The sequence below is a fragment of the Lissotriton helveticus genome, chromosome 4_1, assembly GCF_964261635.1.
Source record: "Lissotriton helveticus chromosome 4_1, aLisHel1.1, whole genome shotgun sequence".
NCBI classification, from domain to species: domain Eukaryota; kingdom Metazoa; phylum Chordata; class Amphibia; order Caudata; family Salamandridae; genus Lissotriton; species Lissotriton helveticus.
Genome location: NC_136063.1, coordinates 144,697,665 through 144,719,769, shown reverse-complemented (window position 1 = coordinate 144,719,769; position 22,105 = coordinate 144,697,665). Strand labels below are relative to the sequence as shown.

The 22,105-nt window shown below is 42.4% G+C and overlaps 1 protein-coding gene across 2 annotated transcripts in view; it reads right to left on the bottom strand.

Moving 5' to 3' along the window:
- Positions 1-469: 469 nt before the first annotated feature.
- The window catches only part of EPPK1 (epiplakin 1), a 157,797-nt gene continuing 136,161 nt past the window's right edge, over positions 470-22,105 (bottom strand). The window contains exon 3 of one of the 2 annotated variants that reach the window (XM_078686577.1): positions 470-13,460. In XM_078686577.1, the coding sequence (XP_078542703.1) occupies positions 809-13,315 (12,507 nt within the window). In that variant the 5' untranslated portion in view covers positions 13,316-13,460 and the 3' untranslated portion in view covers positions 470-808. The remainder of the gene's footprint in view (positions 13,461-22,105) is intronic. The other variant, XM_078686576.1, reaches the window with a different exon arrangement.

Below are 22,105 nucleotides of genomic sequence, written 5' to 3'. Positions count from 1 at the left end.
TTTCCCCACAAACATGCCTTTTAATCATCACTCTTTAACTGCATCGTAATGGTATATCTTGTACTCAGAGTTCTGGGCAATCGTATATCATATGCGGTGTAACCTGTACTCTGTCTTGTACCGTGTGTAAAGCACTCTGTTACCCACATGAGTCTAGACCCCACTATGTAAAACTAGAAATAACTAAATATATCTGTCTATACACGGTGTTTTAAATCATTATTACACCCAGTGCCATACTTTAATGATGTTTTCAGATATTGTGTTATAGAATTCTTGCTCTATTTTGATCAGTCATATGAAATTTTTCTTTTGAACAGTTCGTTATATAATCTCATCCTGGAATTTAGGGCTGACATTTTTGAATGGGTACTACATTTGCCATTTCTTATGCAATATAGTCAGAACAAACACTTGGACAGAAGTATCTAGCAGTGAGATGGAAATAAATTACAAGCACTGCAAACAGTACAAAAAACATTCATTTATTTGCTGGCGGCACAAGCCACTAAATATATGAAACCACTTTGAATGGTATACCACTCTTTATAGACAAAGTTTGTAAGACCTTGTACAAAAAGGGAACTTAATACCATCTGTATAACAATGGGGATCAGAGTTGTTTTTCCTCCTAGAACACACTCTGAATTCAGTATTTTATGTCACAAAAAACCACAATGGAGCATCTCCTCGTCATGTTCTTTTACAGGGGGGTCAGGGTTAGAAACCCAGTGTCTTTGAGAATTGGGCATCCTTGCTGTTAAATGAGCTAAAAAAGAGTAAACAGTGTCAATGGGCATTTTAGACCCTACTTTTTATTAACAGAAAGCAAGCATAGTCCTGTTTCTGGGTCCTGGATTCCCCTTTCAAGAAGCTGCATGTATGTGAGGTTCTCATGGGTGTTGGGATCAAAGAATCCTTTTGTGTCATCGCTGGGGTCAGAAAGGATCTGGTTCATCTCTTCGTCGAAGTAGCCCCTCTTATACGCAACCTCCACAGGGACGCGGTGACTGTGCACAGGGTCGATGATGCCTCCTGTGGCAATCTGGGCCTCCAACAGACGGATTCCATGGTCCTTCACAATCAGTTCTTTGTTCATAGCCTGGAAAAGAGAGATTTTCTGTCCAGTGTAGGGATCCGTGTAACCGGTCACTGCTTTTTCAGCAGACAGAAGCTTAGCATGCAGTTCCCGACCAATCACTCCAGCTGACACAGCTTCATCTACAGAAAGTTTCTCGTTGGTCAGAGGGTTAATCATGAATCCAGTGGCGGCTTGAGCCTCGAGGAGGACCAGGGCAGTCCCAGGTCTCAGAATACGTTTGCCCATGGCTTCGTAAATGCTCATCTTCTCCATCTTTGTAGGGTCTTTCTTAGAGGCCACAAACACACCAGCGATGCAGTTAGTTCCTTCCAAATATCGCTTCACAGAGTCCATTTGTGTGACTTCTTCCAGGGTCTTTTTGCCCTGTGTGAGATCGGTCAGAGTCTTTGTGTCGATGATCTCTGAGCTGAGCAGCTCGGATGCTGTGACTTGTCTCCTGAGACCCTTAAACTTCAACTTGCTGCTTCGCTCTTCAAACTCCTCGATTGTGGTGGTGACAATTTGGATAAGTTCCTCTAATGTCAATTCTCCTGATTTATATTTTCTGAGAAGCTCATTTCTTTTCTCTTCATAAATGTATTTGGAGTTCAGAAGCTCCCATACAGAAAGCCCTTGCCCTTTGAACTCACCAACAGTGATTTTGATTTTTGCACCCTGCAGCAGCTCTCTGGTTTGTGAGTCACTTTCTCCTGAGACCTCCTTTTTGGCGTGTCCCAGGTCTAAAGAGCTATGCTCGCTCACTGTATCTTTAAAGGTGCTGGTGAGTATAGTTATGACATCTTCTATCACTGTTGTGTATTTTTTGAAGAGAATCTGTTTTTCTTCCTGGGGGATGTGTTTGGAACTAAGAACAGTCAACAAGGAAAAATTATGACTTTGAAGTTGAGGGATATTGACATGGAAATATTTTAAAGTCTTTTTAATTTCTTCATCTGATTTTAAAGTCTTTTTAATTTCTTCATCTGACTTCCTACGTCCATCTTGATCACTCTCTGAATGCCCATCATTTTTTCCTTTGTCGATAGCAGTATCAGTATTGCCAGATGGTGACTTAAATTGAATTTCCATCCTCTGTTCTTTGTCTTCAGTGTACTTTTGTTCACTGCTGCCCTTGCCTTTAGTTTGCTCAATAGTGGTAACCAGAACAGTTTTGAGCTGCTCGAATGTTAACTTCCCTGACTTAAACTTATGCAAGAGTTCCTGCCTTTGTTCCTCTGTAATGTATCGAGAGAAGAATATGTCCCAGATGGAAATGTTCTCCCTGCTAAACATCCCAGGAGGGGCATCGACTAAAGTGGATTGCATGAAGACTTTGAGCTGCTTGTCTATCTGGAACCATGATGTGCCTTTCTCAGCAACCTCAAGCATGTAGAGCCTTGTCTCTGGGTCCTGGACACATCTCTCAAGCAGTTGCATGTAAGTCAGGTTTTCATGAGTGTTGGGGTCAAAGAACCCTTTAGTGTCATCGCTGGGGTCAGAGAGGATGTGATTCATCTCTTCATCAAAATAACCTCTCTTGTAGGCAACTTCTACAGGGACTCTGTGACTATGCACTGGATCAATAATGCCTCCTGTGGCAATCTGAGCCTCCAGAAGACGGATGCCATGATCTTTCACAATCAGTTCTTTCTTCATGGCCTGGAAAAGGGAGATTTCTTTCTCAGTGTAGGGATCTCTGTAGCCAGTCACTGCTCGTTCAGCAGAGAGGAGTTTGGTGCGGAGATCTTGTCCCACCACTCCAGCAGAAACAGCTTCCTCTACGGAGAGCTTCTTGTTTTGCAAAGGGTCAATGATGAAGCCAGTGGCAGCCTGTGCCTCGAGAAGCACCAGGGCAGTTCCGGGTCTTAGGATGTTTTTCTGCATAGCTTGATGTATGCTCATCTTTTCTCTCTTGGATTGGCCTTTTTTAAGTGGCAGCAAAACTCCAGCAATGCAACTGGTGCCTTCCAGATATCTTTTAACAGAATCTATTTGATTAACTTGCTCCAAAGTCTTACTGCCTTGGGTAAGTTCATCTAGTGTCTTCTTGTCAATGATTTCAGAAGTGAACAGCTCTGCGGCACTGACTTGTCTTCTGAGGCCTTTGAACAGCAGCATACCGCGTCTCTCTTCTGTTTTCTCAATTATGGTGATAAGAGTTTTGGACATTTCCTGTACAGTCAAGTCGCCTGATTTGTACTTTTGTAGAATCTCACTCTTTTTTAACTTTGATACATAGGTAGACTCCAAAATATCCCATATAGACATTTTCTGTCCTTTGAACTGTCCTACGGGTATCTCAACCAGGGTGTCCTGCAAATGGTGTTGTGTTTGCTCATCCACTTGCCAAAAATCAGCGTCACCCAACTGGGAGATCATCAATGCATCGTTCAAATCCAAACCCTCTTTCCCTGCTCCTCTTTCATTAATGATACTGGAAACAACTGTTTCAATTTCCCTTACAGTCAGTCTGCACTTTTTCAGAAGTTCATGTCGTTTGTCCACAGTGATGGACTCATTATGTAGAAGATCCCAGATAGAACATCTTTGACCTTGGAATTGCCCTTCTGTGACATCGATTTTGATATCCTGCAAAGCATTTTTCAGAGCTTCCTCTGACGGATAAGACTCCTCAATGATGGTGATAATAATTGTAACTAGTTGCTCCAAAGTAATAGTTCCTGATTGGTATTTCTCAAGCAGTTCCTTCATTTTTTCTTCTGAGATGTACTTGGAGTTAAGAAGTTCCCACAGTGAAAGTTTCTGACCTCTAAATTCACCCACAGAGATGTCAATAATTTTGGACTCAAGGGCAAACTGGATTGCTTCACTTGTGCCTTTTCCCTTCTCAGTTGCCCCAAGTGTAGAAGAGAGAAAGCTTTGTATTTTCTCCACTGTTGCTCTGTGCTTTTCAAGAAGGTTGTGCCTTTCATCTGTTTGCACGTATGTGGAGTGGAGTAGATCCCACACAGTTTTCCTCTGCCCTTGGAAGTCGCCGGCAGTGATGTCAATGTTGATGAACTGTAATGCTCGGTTGATTTGATCTTTCTCATCGGATTGTGGTTCAGTTTTGTTGACAGTTGTATCTTCTTTTTTCCCATCATGCTGAGTCTGTTGGTTGATTACAGTGGTGGAATTAATAGTTTTTTCAGTGTTTCCAGCCTCATTCTCATTGGAGAATATCACATCTACAGTGGTGCCATTCATATTTTGGGAGTTACTCTTGTGTTCTGTTTCTTTAATAATGATGAGGATGTTTGTGATGAGTTCATCAATGGTTAATGTTCCTGATTCGTATCTTTTTAGGATCTCTTGTCGTTTCTCCTCAGAGGTGTAGTAGTAGTTGATGAGTTCCCACACAGACACCTGTTGCCCTTGGAAGTGACCTGAACTGATATGAGTAAACTTGTTCTTCAAAAAGGTTAGACCTTTGTTACCTCCTTCGTATTTCGGAGCTCCTTTTTCCAAGACGTCGAGCATGTACAGCCCAGTCTCGGAATCCCGGACACACCTCTCGAGCAGCTGCATGTAGGTGAGGTTTTCATGAGTGTTGGGGTCAAAGAAACCTTTGGTGTCATCACTGGGGTCGGAGAGGATCTGGTTCATCTCTTCATCAAAGTATCCCCTCTTATACGCAACCTCCACAGGGACGCGGTGGCTGTGCACAGGATCAATGATGCCTCCTGTGGCAATCTGGGCCTCCAACAGACGGATTCCATGGTCTTTCACAATCAGTTCTTTGTTCATAGCCTGGAACAGAGAGATTTTTTGTTCGGTGTAGGGATCTTTGTAACCAGTCACTCCTCTTTCAGCAGAGAGAAGTTTGGGGTAAATACTTTGGTCAATGACTTCAGCTGCCAATGCTTCGTCCACTGAGAGTTTTTTGTTTTTCAATGGGTCTATAATGAATCCGGTGGCAGCCTGTGCCTCGAGCAGTACCAGGGCAGTTCCTGGCCTCAGAAATCCTTTCCACATGGCCTGATAGATGCTCATTTTCTCCTTCTTAGATGGGTTTGTCTTGGACGGCACAATCACTCCAGCAATACAGCTTGTTCCTTCGAGGTATCTCTTCACTAAATCCATTTGAGTCACCTCTTCAACAGTTTTACTGCCTTGGGTCAATTCATTGAGTGTCTTCTGGTCAATGATTTCTGATGTCAGCAGCTCTGAGGCAGTGATCTGTCTTCTCAGTCCTTTGAACTTTAACTTGCTGCTTCGTTCTTCTGTTTCCACGATGATGGTGGTGATGGTTTTGATGAGTTCAGATTCACTGATCTCTCCTGCTTGGAACCTCTTCAGGAGCTCCTTTCTTTTTTCCTCTGAGATGTACTTCGAGTTAAGCAATTCCCACACACTGACTTTCTGCCCTTTATATTCACCTACATTGATGTCGGTTGTGAGAGACGTCAAAGTTTTTGTCGCTTCTTGATCTATGAAGAAAGAGTCAGTCTCATCAGTGACAGTTTTTGTTATGATGTCTATGATTTCTTTGACAGTCAGTTTGTAATTCTTTAATAGATCTTCCCTTTGTCTGCCTGTAATGTATTCTGAATGCAGAAGGTCCCAGACTGTAACTTTCTGTCCTTGATACCGTCCCACTTTTACATCAACAGTGATGGACCGTAAGGCCTTCTCTATATCTTCTTCCTGACGCACACCATCTTTGTTTGTCGGATGTGCACTTGTACCCTCCTGATGCTTGTGTTTTATTATTTCATTTACCTCTTCTTTCTTTACAATAGTGGCAATGAGAGAGTTAATTATTTCTTCCACTGCTGTTTTGTGCCTCTTTAGGTGATCGTTTCGCTTGTCTTCAGGTGTGTACTTGGAGTGAAGTAGATCCCACACAGTTTTCCTCTGCCCTTGGAAGTCGCCGGCAGTGATGTCAATGTTGATGAACTGTAATGCTCGGTTGATTTGATCTTTCTCATCGGACTGTGGTTCAGTTTTGTTGACAGTTGTGACTTCCTTTTTCCCATCATGCTGAGTCTGTTGGTTGATTACAGTGGTGGAATTAATAGTTTTTTCAGTGTTTCCAGCCTCATTCTCATTAGAGACTATCACATCTAAAGCGGTGCCATTCATATTTTGGGAGTTACTCTTGTGTTCTGTTTCTTTAATTATCATGAGGATATTAGTGATAAGTTCATCAATGGTTAATGTTCCTGATTCATATCTTTTTAGGATCTCTTGTCGTTTCTCCTCAGATGTGTAGTAGTAGTTGATGAGTTCCCACACAGACACCTGTTGCCCTTGGAAGTGACCTGAAGTGACAAGAGTAAACTTGTTCTTCAAAAAGGTTAGACTTTTGATGCCTCCTTCGTATTTCGGAGCTCCTTTTTCCAAGACGTCGAGCATGTACAGTCCAGTCTCGGAATCCCGGACACACCTCTCGAGCAGCTGCATGTAGGTGAGGTTTTCATGAGTGTTGGGGTCAAAGAAACCTTTGGTGTCATCACTGGGGTCAGAGAGGATCTGGTTCATCTCTTCATCAAAATATCCCCTTTTATAAGCAACCTCCACAGGGACGCGGTGACTGTGCACAGGATCAATGATGCCTCCTGTGGCAATCTGGGCTTCCAACAGACGGATTCCATGGTCTTTCACAATCAGTTCTTTGTTCATAGCCTGGAAAAGGGAGATTTTTTGTTCGGTGTAAGGGTCTGTGTAACCAGTCACTCCTCTTTCAGCAGAGAGAAGTTTGGGGTAAAGACTTTGGTCAATGACCTCTGCTGCCAATGCTTCGTCCACTGAGAGTTTTTTGTTTTTCAAGGGGTCTATAATGAATCCAGTGGCAGCCTGTGCCTCGAGCAGTACCAGGGCAGTTCCTGGCCTCAGAAATCCTTTCCACATGGCCTGATAGATGCTCATTTTCTCCTTCTTAGATGGATTTTTCTTGGACGGCACAAACACTCCAGCAATGCAGCTTGTTCCTTCAAGGTATCTCTTAACTAAATCCATTTGAGTCACCTCTTCAACAGTTTTACTGCCCTGGGTCAGTTCATTGAGTGTCTTCTGATCAATGATTTCTGATGTCAGCAGCTCTGAGGCAGTGATCTGTCTTCTCAGTCCTTTGAACTTTAACTTGCTGCTTCGTTCTTCTGTTTCCACGATGATGGTGGTGATGGTTTTGATGAGTTCAGATTCACTGATCTCTCCTGCTTGGAACCTCTTCAGGAGCTCCTTTCTTTTTTCCTCTGAGATGTACTTCGAGTTAAGCAATTCCCACACACTGACTTTCTGCCCTTTATATTCACCTACATTGATGTCGGTTGTGAGAGACGTCAACGTTTTTGTCGCTTCTTGATCTATGAAGAAAGAGTCAGTCTCATCAGTGACGGTTTTTGTTATGATGTCTATGATTTCTTTGACAGTCAGTTTGTAATTCTTTAATAGAACTTCCCTTTGTCCGTCTGTAATGTATTCTGAATGCAGAAGGTCCCAGACTGTAACTTTCTGTCCTTGATACCGTCCCACTTTTACATCAACAGTGATGGACCGTAAGGCCTTCTCAATATCTTCTTCCTGAGGCACACCATCTTTGTTTGTCGGATGTGCACTTGTACCCTCCTGATGTTTGTGTTTTATTATTTCATTTACCTCTTCTTTCTTTACAATAGTGGCAATGAGAGAGTTAATTATTTCTTCCACTGCTGTTTTGTGCCTCCTTAGGTGATCGTTTCGCTTGTCTTCAGGTGTGTACTTGGAGTGAAGTAGATCCCACACAGTTTTCCTCTGCCCTTGGAAGTCGCCGGCAGTGATGTCAATGTTGATGAACTGTAAGGCTCGGTTGATTTGATCTTTCTCATCGGACTGTGGTTCAGTTTTGTTGACAATTGTGTCTTCCATTTTCCCATCATGCTGAGTCTGTTGGTTGATTACAGTGGTGGAATTAATAGTTTTTTCAGTGTTTCCAGCCTCATTCTCATCGGAGACTATCACATCTACAGTAGTGCCATTCATATTTTGGGAGTTACTCTTGTGTTCTGTTTCTTTAATAATCATGAGTATGTTTGTGATAAGTTCATCAATGGTTACTGTTCCTGATTCATATCTTTTTAGGATCTCTTGTCGTTTCTCCTCAGAGGTGTAGTAGTAGTTGATGAGTTCCCACACAGACACCTGTTGCCCTTGGAAGTGACCTGAAGTGATAAGAGTAAACTTGTTCTTCAAAAAGGTTAGACCTTTGTTACCTCCTTCGTATTTCGGAGCTCCTTTTTCCAAGACGTCGAGCATATACAGTCCAGTCTCGGAATCCCGGATACACCTCTCGAGCAGCTGCATGTAGGTGAGGTTTTCATGAGTGTTTGGGTCAAAGAAGCCTTTGGTGTCATCACTGGGGTCAGAGAGGATCTGGTTCATCTCTTCATCAAAGTATCCCCTCTTATACGCAACCTCCACAGGGACGCGGTGGCTGTGCACAGGATCAATGATGCCTCCTGTGGCAATCTGGGCTTCCAACAGACGGATTCCATGGTCTTTCACAATCAGTTCTTTGTTCATAGCCTGGAACAGAGAGATTTTTTGTTCGGTGTAGGGATCTTTGTAACCAGTCACTCCTCTTTCAGCAGAGAGAAGTTTGGGGTAAAGACTTTGGTCAATGACTTCAGCTGCCAATGCTTCGTCCACTGAGAGTTTTTTGTTTTTCAAGGGGTCTATAATGAATCCGGTGGCAGCCTGTGCCTCGAGCAGCACCAGGGCAGTTCCTGGCCTCAGAAATCCTTTCCACATGGCCTGATAGATGCTCATTTTCTCCTTCTTAGATGGATTTTTCTTGGACGGCACAAACACTCCAGCAATGCAGCTTGTTCCTTCGAGGTATCTCTTCACTAAATCCATTTGAGTCACCTCTTCAACAGTTTTACTGCCCTGGGTCAGTTCATTGAGTGTCTTCTGGTCAATGATTTCTGATGTCAGCAGCTCTGAGGCAGTGATCTGTCTTCTCAGTCCTTTGAACTTTAACTTGCTGCTTCGTTCTTCTGTTTCCACGATGATGGTGGTGATGGTTTTGATGAGTTCAGATTCACTGATCTCTCCTGCTTGGAACCTCTTCAGGAGCTCCTTTCTTTTTTCCTCTGAGATGTACTTTGAGTTAAGCAATTCCCACACACTGACTTTCTGCCCTTTATATTCACCTACATTGATGTCGGTCGTGAGAGACATCAACGTTTTTGTCGCTTCTTGATCTATGATGAAAGAGTCAATCTCATCAGTGACGGTTCTTGTTATGATGTCTATGATTTCTTTGACAGTCAGTTTGTAATTTTTTAACAGATCTTCTCTTTGTCCGTCTGTAATGTATTCTGAGTGCAGAAGGTCCCAAACTGTAACTTTCTGTCCTTGATACCGTCCCACTTTTACATCAACCGTGATGGACCGTAAGGCCTTCTCAATGTCTTCTTCCTGAGGCCCACCATCTTTGTTTGTCGGATGTGCACTTGTACCCTCCTGCTGTTTTTGTTTTATTATTTCATTTACCTCTTCTTTCTTTTCAATAGTGGCAATGAGAGAGTTAACTATTTCTTCCACTGCTGTTTTGTGCCTCTTCAGGTGATCGTTTCGCTTGTCTTCAGGTGTGTACTTGGAGTGGAGTAGATCCCACACAGTTTTCCTCTGCCCTTGGAAGTCGCCGGCAGTGATGTCAATGTTGATGAACTGTAAGGCTCGGTTGATTTGATCTTTCTCATCGGACTGTGATTCAGTTTTGTTGACAGTTGTGTCTTCCTTTTTCCCGTCATGCTGAGTCTGTTGGTTGATTACAGTGGTGGAATTAACAGTTTTTTCAGTGTTTCCAGCCTCATTCTCATTGGAGACTATCACATCTGTATTGGTGCCATTCATATTTTGGGTGTTACTCTTGTGTTCTGTTTCTTTAATAATTGTGAGAATGTTTGTGATAAGTTCATCAATTGTTAATGTTCCTGATTCGTATCTTTTTAGGATCTCTTGTCGTTTCTCCTCAGAGGTGTAGTAGTAGTTGATGAGTTCCCATACAGACACTTGTTGCCCTTGGAAATGACCTGAAGTGATATGAGTAAACTTGTTCTTCAAAAAGGTTAGACTTTTGATGCCTCCTTCGTATTTCGGAGCTCCTTTTTCCAAGACGTCGAGCATGTACAGTCCAGTCTCGGAATCCCGGACACACCTCTCGAGCAGCTGCATGTAGGTGAGGTTTTCATGAGTGTTTGGGTCAAAGAAACCTTTGGTGTCATCACTGGGGTCAGAGAGGATCTGGTTCATCTCTTCATCAAAATATCCCCTCTTATACGCAACCTCCACAGGGACGCGATGGCTGTGCACAGGATCAATGATGCCTCCTGTGGCAATCTGGGCCTCCAACAGACGGATTCCATGATCTTTCACAATCAGTTCTTTGTTCATAGCCTGGAACAGCGAGATTTTTTGTTCGGTGTAGGGATCTTTGTAACCAGTCACTCCTCTTTCAGCAGAGAGAAGTTTGGGGTAAAGACTTTGGTCAATGACCTCTGCTGCCAATGCTTCATCCACTGAGAGTTTTTTGTTTTTCAAGGGGTCTATAATGAATCCGGTGGCAGCCTGTGCCTCGAGCAGCACCAGGGCAGTTCCTGGCCTCAGAAATCCTTTCCACATGGCCTGATAGATGCTCATTTTTTCCTTCTTAGATGGGTTTGTCTTGGACGGCACAATCACTCCAGCAATGCAGCTTGTTCCTTCGAGGTATCTCTTCACTAAATCCATTTGAGTCACCTCTTCAACAGTTTTACTGCCCTGGGTCAGTTCATTGAGTGTCTTCTGGTCAATGATTTCTGATGTCAGCAGCTCTGAGGCAGTGATCTGTCTTCTCAGTCCTTTGAACTTTAACTTGCTGCTTCTTTCTTCTGTTTCCACGATGATGGTGGTGATGGTTTTGATGAGTTCAGATTCACTCAACTGTCCTGCTTGGAACCTCTTCAGGAGCTCCTTTCTTTTTTCCTCTGAGATGTACTTCGAGTTGAGCAATTCCCACACATTGACTTTCTGGCCTTTATATTCACCTACATTGATGTCGGTCGTGAGAGACGTCAAAGTTTTTGTTGTTTCTTGATCGATGAAGAAAGAGTCAGACTCATCATTTACAGTTCGTGTTATGATGTCTATGATTTCTTTGACAGTCAGTTTGTAATTCTTTAAGAGCTCTTCCCTCTGTCCTACTGTAATATATTCAGAGTGCAGAAGGTCCCAGACTGTAACTTTCTGTCCTTGATATGGTCCCACTTTTACATTAACAGTGATGGAGCGTAAGGCCTTCTCAATGTCTTCTTCCTGAGGCACACCATCTTTGTTTGTTGGATGTGCACTTGTACCCTCCTGCTTTTTTTGTTTTATTATTTCATTTACCTCTTCTTTCTTTTCAATAGTGGTAATGAGAGAGTTAATGATTTCTTCCACTGCTGTTTTGTGCCTCTTCAGGTGATTGTTGCGCTTGTCTTCAGGTGTGTACTTAGAGTGCAGTAGATCCCACACAGTTTTCCTCTGCCCTTGGAAGTCACCGGCAGTGATGTCAATGTTGATGAACTGTAATGCTCGGTTGATTTGATCTTTCTCATCGGACTGTGTTCCAGTCTTGTTGACAGTTGTGTCTTTATTTTCCCCATCAAGCTTACTCTGATGGATAAGGACAGTGGTGGAAATAATAGTCTTTTGGGTGTTTCCTTTCTCGTTGGAGGCCATGCCATCTACAGTGGTGCCATTCATATTTTGGGAGTTACTTTTCTGTTCTGTTTCTTTAATAATCTTGAGGATGTTTGTGATGAGTTCATCAATTGTTAATGTTCCTGATTCATATCTTTTTAGGATCTCTTGTCGTTTCTCCGCGGAGTTGTAGTAGTAGTTCATGAGCTCCCACACAGACACCTGTTGCCCTTGGAAGTGACCTGAACTGATATGAGTAAACTTACTCTTCAAAAAGGTTAGACTTTTGATACCTCCATCGTATTTCTTTGCTCCTTTTTCCAAGACGTCGAGCATGTACAGTCCAGTCTCGGAATCCCGGACACACCTCTCGAGCAGCTGCATGTAGGTGAGGTTTTCATGAGTGTTTGGGTCAAAGAAACCTTTGGTGTCATCACTGGGGTCAGAGAGGATCTGGTTCATCTCTTCATCAAAATATCCCCTCTTATACGCAACCTCCACAGGGACGCGATGGCTGTGCACAGGATCGATTATGCCTCCTGTGGCAATCTGGGCCTCCAACAGACGGATTCCATGGTCTTTCACAATCAGTTCTTTGTTCATAGCCTGGAAAAGAGAGATTTTTTGTTCAGTGTAGGGATCTTTGTAACCAGTCACTCCTCTTTCAGCAGAGAGAAGTTTGGCATAAAGACTTTGGTCAATGACCTCTGCTGCCAATGCTTCGTCCACTGAGAGTTTTTTGTTTTTCAAGGGGTCTATAATGAATCCAGTGGCAGCCTGTGCCTCGAGCAGCACCAGGGCAGTTCCTGGCCTCAGAAATCCTTTCCTCATGGCCTGATAGATGCTCATTTTCTCCTTCTTAGATGGGTTTGTCTTGGACGGCACAAACACTCCAGCAATGCAGCTGGTTCCTTCGAGGTATCTCTTCACTAAATCCATTTGAGTCACCTCTTCAACAGTTTTACTGCCCTGGGTCAGTTCATTGAGTGTCTTCTGGTCAATGATTTCTGATGTCAGCAGCTCTGAGGCAGTAACCTGTCTTCTGAGACCTTTGAACTTTAACTTGCTGCTTCTCTCTTCTGTTTCTGTGATGATGGTGGTGATGGTATTGATGAGTTCAGATTCACTCATCTCTCCGGCTTTGAACCTCCTCAGGAGTTCCTTTCTTTTTTTCTCTGAGATGTATTTTGAGTTTAGCAATTCCCACAAGTTTACTTTTTGATCTTTGTATTCACCGACACGAATTGCAACAGTGAGTGACCTAAATTTGCTGATCTGTTCTTCCGTTAAGTGAATTTCTGTCTTTTCCATGTCATCAATGGTTCTAGTAACAATGGTGATTATTTCTTTGATAGTCAATCTATAATTTTTCAACAACTCCTGTCGTGTCCCCTCATTGATATAGCGAGAGTGCAAAAGGTCCCAGACAGAAACATTTTTTCCTTTAAATTCTCCTACATTGACCTGAACCTTGATTGATCCTAGGGCATTTCTTAAATCCTCTTCACTGGCAAAGCCATCCCCGGCTTTTATCTCTTGTGCTGCAATTTTTCTTTGTGCGCCTGCCATCTTTTCTTCTGTCATCCCCAATGTGGTAAGTATATTCCGCTTTTTAACACTCTGCAGAAATTTTCTTAGACAGATTTCACTTTCTTTCTCCGATTTGGGACTCTTCTTTTTCAGATGTTAATCTGTCTCTGGAAAAAAATGGAAAGAGTACAGAAGTTAGCTGTAATAAGTCTTAGAGTATCTCATGGAGCATGTAGTCATGTCTGAGTATATCTATACGTTATACTTATATGCTGATCATGCTGCTAACTATTTAAAGAAAAGGGGGACCCCTGCTTAATAAACTTGCCAAGAGCAGGGAAAAGCAACTATAGGTTTGAAAACATTCTTAGGCAAGAAATGTTAGACATAGATTTGCGGGCATACGAATATTAACTTAACATGTAGATATACAGTAAACAAAGAACTATGATCAACAATAGACAATGAGCCTAATATAATCTGTTCAAAATTACAAACATACTTTTATTTCGTATACAATATTACAAACGTTGACTGAAGTTAAAATGTAATTGAAAAGTTTGTTAAACAGCTGTTTGGATGTTGTCCTTAAGGTTCATTGATACCTAATTGTAACTACAACTTCAAGCCTTCCGCAATACGATTCATGATCATGTTTGACAAGGAATGTGTGCTTTTTTGAAATATCAATTATGTATCAATGAACTTTAAGAACAATTTCTAAACAGCTGTTTAACAAACTTTTCAATGACATTTTAACTTCAGTAAATTTTTGTAATATTGTATAAGAAATAAAAGTATTTTTATAATGTCTATTGTCGATCAGAGTTCTTTGTTAACTGTATATCTACATGTTAAGTTAATATTTATGTGCCTGCAAATCTATGTGTAGCATTTCTTGTTTGAGAATGTTTTCAAAACTATAGCGTGCTGCAAAATAACACATCCTCAGAGTGACCTATGAAACCCACACACGTTTTCATACAGACCTGTTAGCACAAACAATAATGAATACAATGGAAAACATTCTGAGAATTATGAGTGGGACAAGTGTCACAGTGAAACTACTCTCTTGCATACTACTCAGTTGCATCTCCCATAGAATGCATGATCACAAAACTACAAAATATATGTAAAACATCCTATTTAGACAATATTTATGCACAGGATTGACAGTGCTTCAGACCCAAAACACAGTGGCGTAACGAACTGTGAGGGGGCCCCCTGCAGGGTTAGTGAAGGGGCCCCCTCTGGACTCAATCTAGAGCTCCCCAGCTGAAGTGTGGTGCTGACGGGGCCCCCTGGAGGGTGAGGGCCCCCCCGCACCGTGGGGGCTGCAGGGGCCTGTGTTACGCCCCTGCCAAAACACATTGTTACATAAATATGGAAATATATTGTTGATTAGTACAGTATTTACTAGATCATTCATTAGAGAACTTCTCTATAGTAATTTTCACTTTCATTGAGATGTATCTGTAGGTTTCTACAATAAATCAGTCATCAGTATTCTCCCCCCACCCCCATGTAGTAAACTTAAAAAAACTATGTTCAGTATTGATAACAAGTAAATGAAATAAATGTCCTGCATAATGGTTGTAATCTTACAATGGTATCCAAAAAACCATTACCAACCAACGATTATCATTGATGACTCAAAACTTGCATTTATTAAATTTTAGTATTATGAATTAAACTTGTAGCTGTAAACCAATTTTGTATATTCATTTAAGTACTCATTGTATTGATTGATTGCACTACTAAAGCCTCCATTTCTTACACCAACATTCTCCCCGTGACTTCAGCTTCTTGCGCGATGCGGCAACCGGTGCAATGAAGACCACCTTTGACTTTATGCTGAGGACTCCTGATATCATTCAACGTGCCACTGATCCGATGCACCCAAACAAAACTCCCAGAAATTAGCTTGCTCCAACATAACCAACCTTATATGTCACTATCCTCGACAAGTGGACTGGTCCAACCATGTACCATTGTCCTTGACCTCCACCACATCTCAAGAAAGGAACTATGGAACGCAGAAGCCCGCTAATCTCTTAATATCTTTCAAGAACCTTCCACATAGCACAAAAGCCTCCCAGTGCTACCGACCACTTCCTAACTAGAACATGGAAGACAGTAACCCTCGACTTCAATCACACCCTCCTCATGACAGCAGACAACGACATGCCCCTGAAACTCTGGTCAAAGAAAGTTAAATTCTTTGAATCCAGTACAATAATGAAATCACCAATAGCAAGAGAACAATGGTGACAATCCGACCCCTCTTCTCAACATAATCATTTACTCTCTTTCCCAAGACCTCTTCCTGGAGTCCCTCAAGACTGGGTAAATCCTGCCTGTGGTGAAGAAACTCAACGTGGATGTGGATGAACAAACTGACAACAGCCCAATCACCCACCTTCCCTTTATGGAGAAAATCATTGATAGGCCAATGCCAGCTATTAGAACAAGAAACTCAAGACCAACAACCTCCCACAAGACGTCCAATCTGGGATCAGGCAATCGTGTAGCACATAAACAGCCGCAGTCAGAGTGGTTGCAATGCACAAGCCATAACAAGCAATGGCAACACTAGTTTCCTCTACTCAATTTCTTAGCAACCATCAGTTGCATCGACCACCAAGCTTTATTCGTCATCCTAATAACCACAATAGGCTTTGTTAGATGCATACTGCAGGGATTTGAGTCATACCTAACTGAGTCCGGCTTGTTCACATAGACACCTTGAGAATGTAACCCATCAACATCACCTGTGGTGTACCAAAGGTTCCAATCCTCTGAGATCATCTTCACCTTCTGCATGCATCCTTCTAAACTAGAGGAAGGCTACAATACATGAATATCCACATGGCATGTAAGTCTGCCTGACTGTATATAAAACTGACATGTTGCTATCTAACTCTGCCTGACCTTTTAGTATATAAAACTGCCTATTGCCCTTGAAAGTGACCTGAAGTGATATGAATAAACTGGATGTTTAAAGCTTACCTCAAAGGCAGGCCAACAAAAACCAAATTTCCCCCACATGGCATCTGAGACTAAAGAACAACAAATTCAAAACTAGTGCTCGCCATTGAATCTATATGGCTTTTTACATCACACTCACAAATTGTACTAACTCTCCACGTAGACTCATCTTTCAGGTTCAAGATCCACATAGCTCAGAATACAAAAACTACTTGGTACCAAATATCCCTGCTTTGGGAGCAAAATCCTCCCTTCCAAAAGTAGACTACAGAGCTGCTGTACAAGCCCTGGTCCTTTATCAGATTGATGGAGGCGGCACCCTGGAGAATTCTCTTCTCCCATATACCCACCTCTCTTGTTGCAAACACCAACCTCACTATTTTGTGCAGCACCCCACTGCTTTTTAGCTGGGTTCATGCTTATTAAATTCCATGCATACACACATATTGCTGACATGAACTGCCATTCTTCGATGATACCTATAACACATTACATCCCAGTGTTATATGTTGGTAAACTATGTGTTATGATGTTGGCATACTTTGGGAACAACACTCTAGGCACTGTTTGTGGGTTGAAGTCTGTAGCTCCTCTCCCTTTCATCCACAGTCTACGATAACCAGTCCTGAAGGGAGGGCTTCGGGTATAATTTAGCGGCAATTGGTGAAGCATGTTTGTGGATAGGATGCAGTTGACCCTGCAGGAGAATGATTTGGGGGTGAAAGGGCATAACATTTAGAGACATATGTCAGTACCCCCACAAGTGCCACTGTAGGAGAAGAGGCAATAGACCAAAAAGATGAGAATGATGATGGGTACACCCTGACATTATAGGGTAATCCAGTGCAAAAGAAAACATCTCTAGTGTTGAGGTATTGTTTTTTCCCGGGCCCAAAGGACAGTGAAAAAATGTAGTTCAATGTGGCAGCACTGGGTGCTTTGGCAAAGTATGGGCCAATAGTTGGAAATCAATCACATGTGCAACTTAAAGACAGAAGGAAAATTGTTGAGCTAAAGAGCCAACGTTACAAAGGGCTCTCAAAATTCCAAAATGTATGGAACACAACTAAATGTCCAGAGGATTTGAATGCCAATGGGAGGGAAGGAAGAATGATATGCATAAAGTGACTCTGATAACAAGGAAAAGATAAATGGTAGAGAACGGTGGGCGAGGGAAGAACACCAGTTGTTAATGGCAGGGTAGTAGTAAACATTTAGTAGTATCTAAAAGTTGTGCAAAATTCTACTTACAACAGTGCATGTGTAAATGAACTGGGAATCATACCCAAGAGTGTAGGGATGGGAGCGGAGAAGAATGATCACAGTGAGTAGCAGAGGGGGATAATGATAACAAAACTGGCAATATTGGTAAATGAGAGTGAAAGAATTGGATACAAATGGGTATAATAATGTGGGACATTGGAGATGTCCATTCTGTGTAGTATAGATTCATGGTTTAAATGTAGAGATATTGGTGGATGATTTGGGTTCATCTTACTCGAAAACCCTATGCTATGATCATTAAATCCTCAAAGAATTGGCAATACAGGCATCGGAGTGTCTTGTGAAGTGTGAATGCTAAAGTTCGAATAACTTGTAGCTGAGTTGCGATTCATGGACAGAAGAATATATGGTAGTAAATGTGGTGGGATAATGAAAGCATGTTGTATGACTGAAGGGAGCAGTTAAGATCATGTTATATCCATAATATCATTTTTAAGCCTTGTCTGCAAACTTAAATGATGGAGTGCAGCTGGAGAGGGAGTTTACTCACATATTTTGTGGTTAGGGTATTTGAAAGTGTTCACCAATCGCATTTTCCTCAAGGATAATCCCTAGCTCTAGATGTAAAAATAAGGAAAGAGCGTTTATTATTAAAAGGGGCATTGAAAGCAGTGTTGTCCAGATTTTGTATGGGTGCCATATTTCAAGCAATAGAAGCCTCCGAGCGGTTGACTTCAGTTGTTGTAGCATACAAGTCTAATAGCTGGATTCAAATATGTATGGACCTGCGGGATCCTAATGATGTATTTCAGCAGGTAGACATCATCTACCAAGCTTAAATTAGATGTTGGCTTTATTGGGTGAAGGAACTGGTGTTCTGCACCCCAGACATGCCAAGTGTGTATTATCAAATCACAATGCATCCAGAACCGTGCAATCCAGTGGTGTAACGAAACTTAAGGAGGGCCCCTGCAAAGTACTTAGAGGGCCCCATCAAGCCTCCTGACCCAGTCAGGAGCTCTCAGCTGCCGCCTGTGCTGAAGGGCCCCCCCTGGAGAGGGGCTTGGGCCCCCCGCATCACGGGGCTAATGTTACGCCACTGGTGCCATCTGACATCCTTTCTTGCATACGAGGTGCATGTCAATTTCTCAGTATGCGGTTTGTTTTTGCATTGGCTTCTGCACGTTTTCAGCCGGATATGCAGAAGCATATAAAAGTTTGGTGAATATGATACATTTTCAAGATGACACTGTCGTCTAGAATGTTAAGGCATGTCATTGAAAAGGCAGTTTAGTATGTGAGGTGGTATGTGTGACAGAGGATTTCAAGAAGGGAAAATTGGCAAATCAGTAGCCGATGCATTAAAGCAACATGACAACAAGGACATGACCGTGATTCTGACAGATGCATGGGTGTAGTGGCTGTTGTGTTGCTGGTGATGGATGGTGACGCTCATGGAATTACCTCTGCATTTGGGTGTTAAAAGGGGCTGAATATGATCACAATTGACAAGGAAGCATTGTTTTTTTGTAAGGCACTTAACATTTAGAATCTATGTGTGGGGCGTGGAGTTTAAAGTCTATAGTCACAGTAAACTATTGGTGGACATTTTCACCACAAAAGGAGCAAGTCTATCACTGTCATGTACTACAAAATGGCTGTGTAGATTACACGAGTTTACCTTTGTAGTAATCATGTTCTAGGAGTGAGGAACATGAATGCAGCTTCCTGTGAGGAAAAAATGGATACGGGGATGAATGTGTAGTGAGGGATGTGACCGGTGAGCTGGCAGGTGAGAAGGAATGACTGAAGAGGAATTAACAAGATGAAGAGCTGAACAATGTGACTGACACATTGCCAATGGCTTGCCTTACAAGGTGGAAAAGTTGGCTGTTACAGAAAGTTATGGTATAGTTTGTCAGAAGTTGCTGAATGAAAAGGGAGTTGTGAGAAGGTGTATGTGCTAGTTGTGGCGGAAGGGTACGGGCCAGGGTGGTTGAAGTATAATATAAAAAGACAAACAATAGTAAAGTCAATAAATCTCACCTATGTGAGAGCTATTGGCTTTACCAATGTCTTTTAGCCATGTTGTACAGCAGCGTGGCTCCTATTCATCATGGCTAAAAGTTAGTGGGATGGTGTAGTGGGGAGTGGAGTAGAGGAGAATGGAGTAGAGTGGAGTGGCGGAGAAAGGAGTGGAGTCAAGTAGAGGGCAGTGGCATAGAGTAGAGGGCAGTGGCATGGAGTGGCATTGGGTAGAGTGTTGTAGAGTCCCATGGAACAGAGTGGAGTAGCATAGAGTGCAGTGGGGTACAGTAGAGTGACATAGATTAGTGTGTTGAACAGTAGAGTGGAATGGAGTGGTGCACAATGGCATAGAGTGGCATACAGTATTGTGGCATAGAGTAGAGTGGTGTAGAGTGGCATAGAATGGGAAGGAGTAGTGTAGAGTTGCATGGACCAGAGTTGAGTAGAGTAGAGTGGTGCAGAGCAGTGTGGTACAGAATAAAGTGGCTTAGATTGGCATAATGTGCAGTGGCATAGAGTAACTTAGAATTGAATGGGGTGGACTGCCATAGAGTGGGTGGAGAAGAGTGGCTTGGATTGGCGTGTAGTAGAGTTGAGTAATGTAGAGTAGAGTGGAGTAGAGTGGTATAGAGTTAAATGGAGTGGCATTTAGTAGAGTGATATAGAGTGACGTAGAGTAGAGTAGAGTGGCATAGATTGGAATAGAGTAGGGTAGAGGGGCGTAGATTGGAGTGGTGTAGAGTGTTGTAGAGTGGCACAGAGTGGCGTAGAGTGGAGTGGCGTACAGTAGAATGGCGTACAGTAGAGTGGAATGGCGTAGGGTGCTCTAGTGTGGCATTGACTGCAGTAGAGTGGAAGGGTGTAGAGTAGAGTGGCATAGACTGGGGTAGAATAGAGTGACATAGAGTAGATTGGTATAGAGTGGCATAGAGTACAGTGCCAAAGTAGAGTGGCTTAGAGTGGTATAGAGTACAGTGGCTTGGAGTAGAGTAGTGTAGAGTGGAGTGGCGTGCAGTAAAGTGGAATGGAGCGGCATAGAGTAGAGTGGAAGGGAGTGGCATAGAGCAGAGTGGCATAGAGTGGAATGGAGTGGCACAGAGCAGAGTGGCATAGAATCGAGTAGCGTAGAATGGAATGGCGTTAAGTGCTGTAGAGTAGCATTGTGTAGACTCGAGTGGCGTGGAGTGATGTAGATTAGTGTGGCGTTTAGTGGAGTGGCATACTGTAGAGTGGAGATGAGTAGGGTGACGTAGAGTGGAGTGTCATGGAGTGGTGTAGAGTGGAGTGGTGTAGAGTAGAGTGGAGTGGTGTGGAGTGGTGTAGAGTAGAGTAGAGTGGGGTGGCTTAGAGTAGTACAGAGGTGGGTGTAAATAATTAAAGCATTGTTAGAAACAACAAATAACGTAAAATTAACATAAGTAAGAATTCATATATCTGTGTTAAACGTAGGAAAGCTCATTGCACATCCAGGAATATGAAACACTTATAAAGCCCACCGGTGCTAAGCAATTGAAAGACTCCAAATGAAAGTGACAATGAAAACAACTAATTGTATGCTTTGGGCAGTTTATAAGCCCCCTGAATATTAAACAATATGTCTCGCAGCACATGCGATGTGTAGGCAAAACCTACAAAGTGGTACAACAGCTTTGAAGAGGAACTTGCGGAGCTGACTTTTGGTGGTTAAGATGGAACCAGAAAATGGACAGGTATGTCAGCACCTGCATTAAGTGGCCAAGGAGTCACCCCTTTGTGCTCCTCGGAATATTTGTTTAAAAATGATGAGCAGAGTTGATCATATCTAAAGCAGCTGATCTACTGAAGGACTTCAGGCCTCGAGTTAGGTAGCCTGTGCAGAAACCACTATTGTCATAATTACTTTCCCATCGTTTCCAAAATCTCTTCTTACAAATGCATGTCAAAAATAAATGAAAACAATGCTTGCTGGTTCTTAGTAAAATGCCCATTTGTAAATGACATGGCATTTAGTAGTGCTTTTTGTGAGACATATTCGATTAAAGTGGCTAATTCAGTGCTTAATTTGAGCTAGTGGTTTCCGGTGCTTGGCACCAGTACTTAATTGGTTTCTGGTGCTCTATACAGGCACTTACTTGTCCTCACCACTCTCATGACACTCTGCCACATGGTGGCGCTGCTCATCTAATTTAGAGATGAGCAGACAAAGTTTGTTTATGTATACAGTAGACTTTAAAAAAAAAATGCTAATGTCTGCATCCCCAGCCATTCCTTTAGCTTTGGGGACCTGGAATAATCTGAACTGTCGTACTTGCAGGCGAGAGAGACGGTTATTAGTTGTTTTGGCAGCGATGACAAGGGCAATGGGTGGTGTAAGCTGAAGTGGACTCCTGGTCAGGGCCCTGGCACTTGATATTTTACAAATTAAGCACTGAATTCTCTCCATGATAAGTGAGAGACATTCCCAAAAAAAAGACTGACTTCAAATGAGTGAGAGAGAGGACTGAAGAAAAAGATGATACGGGAAAGAGACTATCAATTAATAATCTGATTTACCATGAGCGAGACACATTCAATATCATCAACTGCTTTTAAATTAGAAATCTGATTATTACCTTCCAAAAAGGG